The 3,152-nt window shown below is 34.5% G+C and overlaps 1 protein-coding gene across 5 annotated transcripts in view; it reads left to right on the top strand.

The window, feature by feature from the left end:
* LOC111396034 (calcium-dependent protein kinase 4) overlaps positions 1-2,915 on the top strand; it is a 14,258-nt gene extending 11,343 nt beyond the window's left edge. For 4 of the 5 annotated variants that reach the window (XM_023022290.1, XM_023022291.1, XM_023022293.1 and 1 more), the window contains exon 7: positions 2,667-2,915. In XM_023022290.1, the coding sequence (XP_022878058.1) occupies positions 2,667-2,900 (234 nt within the window). In that variant the 3' untranslated portion in view covers positions 2,901-2,915. Of the gene's footprint in view, positions 1-2,473; positions 2,580-2,666 lie in introns of all 5 variants that reach the window. The other variant, XR_002702918.1, reaches the window with a different exon arrangement.
* Positions 2,916-3,152: the final 237 nt, after the last annotated feature.

Below are 3,152 nucleotides of genomic sequence, written 5' to 3'. Positions count from 1 at the left end.
GAGCGGTTGACTGCTCATGAAGTATTATGTATGTTCACTTTCCCTTTTGCTAGAGTAGATACTTAAGACTCTGATTTGGGATCGTAGATATTTTCCCAGATTCCTTGAAAATCTAAATGATCGTATCATGATTAATGCTAATTACTTAATAAGTTCTCAAACTAATGAACACAGGTCTTCTTGCCACATTATAGTTTAGCATTCTAATCGAGCGACTAGAATGCGATTTAGAGGACTTATATTTTGTATTGAGACTAGGCCTCCATATAGGATCTCTGATGGCTCTAAAGTAGACATTGCCAAGTAATGTTCCACGAAGCAGGACCTTTTGTAAAACTCTGCTATGGTAATTGTGAATTATGCAAACAGTTATGGGCAATGGCTATTGCTGTGGTGTCAAATTTTCAATATTGGCATTGAAATACAGAATGTTCATGATCAATATTCAAAAAGTAATACAACTTTGTGATTAAACAAATTTTTTAACATTCAAATTGTTATGTGCCAATTGTTTTGCATGCTGTTTTGTATGATTTACATGTGGTAAAGATTTGGTAGTTATATCTTTTTACATTGAAATTCCGTAGGTCATCCTTGGATTTCTGAAAATGGTGTTGCACCTGACAGAGCACTGGATCCAGCTGTACTTTCTCGTCTAAAACAGTTTTCTGCTATGAATAAGTTGAAGAAGATGGCTTTGCGGGTATGTAATGAGTACCAGAACAAAGGTGTACTACTTTGCTTCAAATATTTTCTCAAAAGTGATTTTAAGTTCAAGTAAAAACATCTTTGGCCAAGTATAATTTGTGTGGCTCAACACAAATCAAACACGGCACCACATGAATGTACATATTTCTTCCACTTATGCAGAAATTTCTATATTTTGTTCGTTTCTGTTGCATCCTTTGTTTATTACATAACTGCATACCCAGTGCTTCTGTGAAAAAACTTGAGGATTTTGTTTCCAGTTGTGAGGTGATTTTAAGTGGTGATTGGTGCAGTATACATTTTCCCCCTTTTTGTGAGGAGGTGTATCATTTAATATTGAGATCTAGTGGTAGAAGGTAGAAACTGTCCATTTTGCAAAGCTGATAGATTATGTATCTGTGTGTGCATACATCCACGTGTCTGTATCTCTGTCTGGGTTTTTTTGTCTCTCTCTCTCTCTTCTTTCCCTGGACATGTATGCATGTGGACAACGAGTAAATTGAATCTGACCAATCATGATATGAAGTTCTATGTCCTTTTTCTCCTTCAGGTAATAGCTGAAAGCTTGTCAGAAGAGGAGATTGCGGGCTTAAAAGAGATGTTTATGGCCATGGATACTGATAATAGTGGAGCAATCACATTCGATGAACTCAAAGTTGGTTTAAGAAAATATGGATCCACATTAAAGGATACAGAGATTCGTGATCTCATGGATGCGGTGCGGTTGTGTGTCAATACGTTCTTTTTTGTGCATATTTCAATTTGCTATAAATTTTTTGATCTATTGAATTGCCTTGTTTATAACAAGGCTGAAAACTGTTTTATTATATTCCTTTACTTATTATCTTTGATGCTCGGACTCTTCGAAATAGTCAAATTACCTGTGTCGAACAGGATATGACATTGGTATGGGTGTGGGATATATATCGAATTCTCCAAGTTTTAACCGGACACGTCGTTTTTGCTTCTTCTTTCTTTCTTTCCTTTTTCTTTTCTTTTCTTTTGCATTCCCTTTTCTTATTTCTCGTTTTTGCTCTCTATAAATCTAGGTCGTCATTGAGAGGTGGAGAAAGGCAGCAGCGCTAGGTTTTTCCTTCTTTTTCTTCTTCTTTCTTTTTTCTTTCCATTTTCTTCTTTTTTTCCTTCTTTCTCTTTCTGAATCGGTGGTTTGAGGTTTTGTTTGTATCAAATGAAAATGAGTTCCATATAGTTCTAATTAGTACTCCACTAATCCAAATTGCAATCAAGTTTCTCATTTTTTATTTTATTATAATATTTAGTAATTCCTATAATTGAAAACTAAATCCTAAGATTTTATTTGATTTGTCTTTATTCCTTATTCAATACCCATTTTCCTTTTTTATGAATAATTGATTTTGATTTATTCACAATGACATCTTGGATTAGTAAAAAAATTGAAGTTTAAAACAAGTACTCATGTACCCGCATCCGAAATTTGGACTGTTTTTAGCTAGGTCCCCATATTCTACATTTTAGAAAATAAAATATTCGACTTACCCGTTTCTGAGTCTGAGCATCATAGCTTATTATAGTGTTTGTCAGCATGGCAATGTGCTTCACAACAAAGTTGAATTCACGATCTATCAGCTGAGATTTTAGTTGAAAGAAAATAAACTTAAATGAAGAAATAGAAAAGATGCTGTTAATGGAATTGTCCTGGCTTTTTAGTAAGAGAATTTCCTTGCTTAAATTCTGTGTATTGAACTAAGAGGATCTTCTACATTTTCATTTTTCCTCGTCTCAGTAGAAAACTGTCCCAGCTTTTTAACGGACCTGCAATTTTCGTACTTTCGCCCTTCATGGTTTAGCATCCTTCCTCATCTTGCAATCAATGTCTGGCTATCATCAACGTAGGATTCTTTTATGTTTGCTGTTTTTATGCTCTTATGAAAAATTTGAAGCCATCACAATGGCTGAACTATTTCTGTAATTTGCAGGCTGATGTGGACAATAGCGGAACCATTGACTATGGAGAATTTGTTGCAGCAACAATTCACCTGAACAAACTAGAACGTGAGGAACATCTTATGGCAGCATTCCAATATTTCGACAAGGACGGAAGTGGTTATATTACCATTGATGAACTCCAGCAAGCTTGTGTAGAACATGGCATGACGGATGTCCTCCTTGAAGATGTTATCAGAGAAGTTGATCAAGATAATGTAAGTTAAAATATACAAGATAAAATGCCTTTGAAAGGGGTCTTATTTCAAATGACTTAATAAACTGCTAAACAAATACGGTTATTCATGCTGAAAAATTCAATTCTTGGATCAAACTAAACTTCAATAATTGCAAAGTATTTTATAAATCTTAATGGTACAAAATCGATTATTGATCCAAAGAGAACTCTGAAACATGTCTAACATAATACAGGTAGCTTAGATGCACGAGCCCCGTCAGTCCGCTTTTAAAGTTTTTGT

The sequence above is a fragment of the Olea europaea genome, chromosome 6 (genome assembly GCF_002742605.1).
Source record: "Olea europaea var. sylvestris chromosome 6, O_europaea_v1, whole genome shotgun sequence".
NCBI lineage: Eukaryota > Viridiplantae > Streptophyta > Magnoliopsida > Lamiales > Oleaceae > Olea > Olea europaea.
Note: the sequence above shows the minus strand (reverse complement) of the source record. Positions and strands in the feature narration are given on the sequence as shown.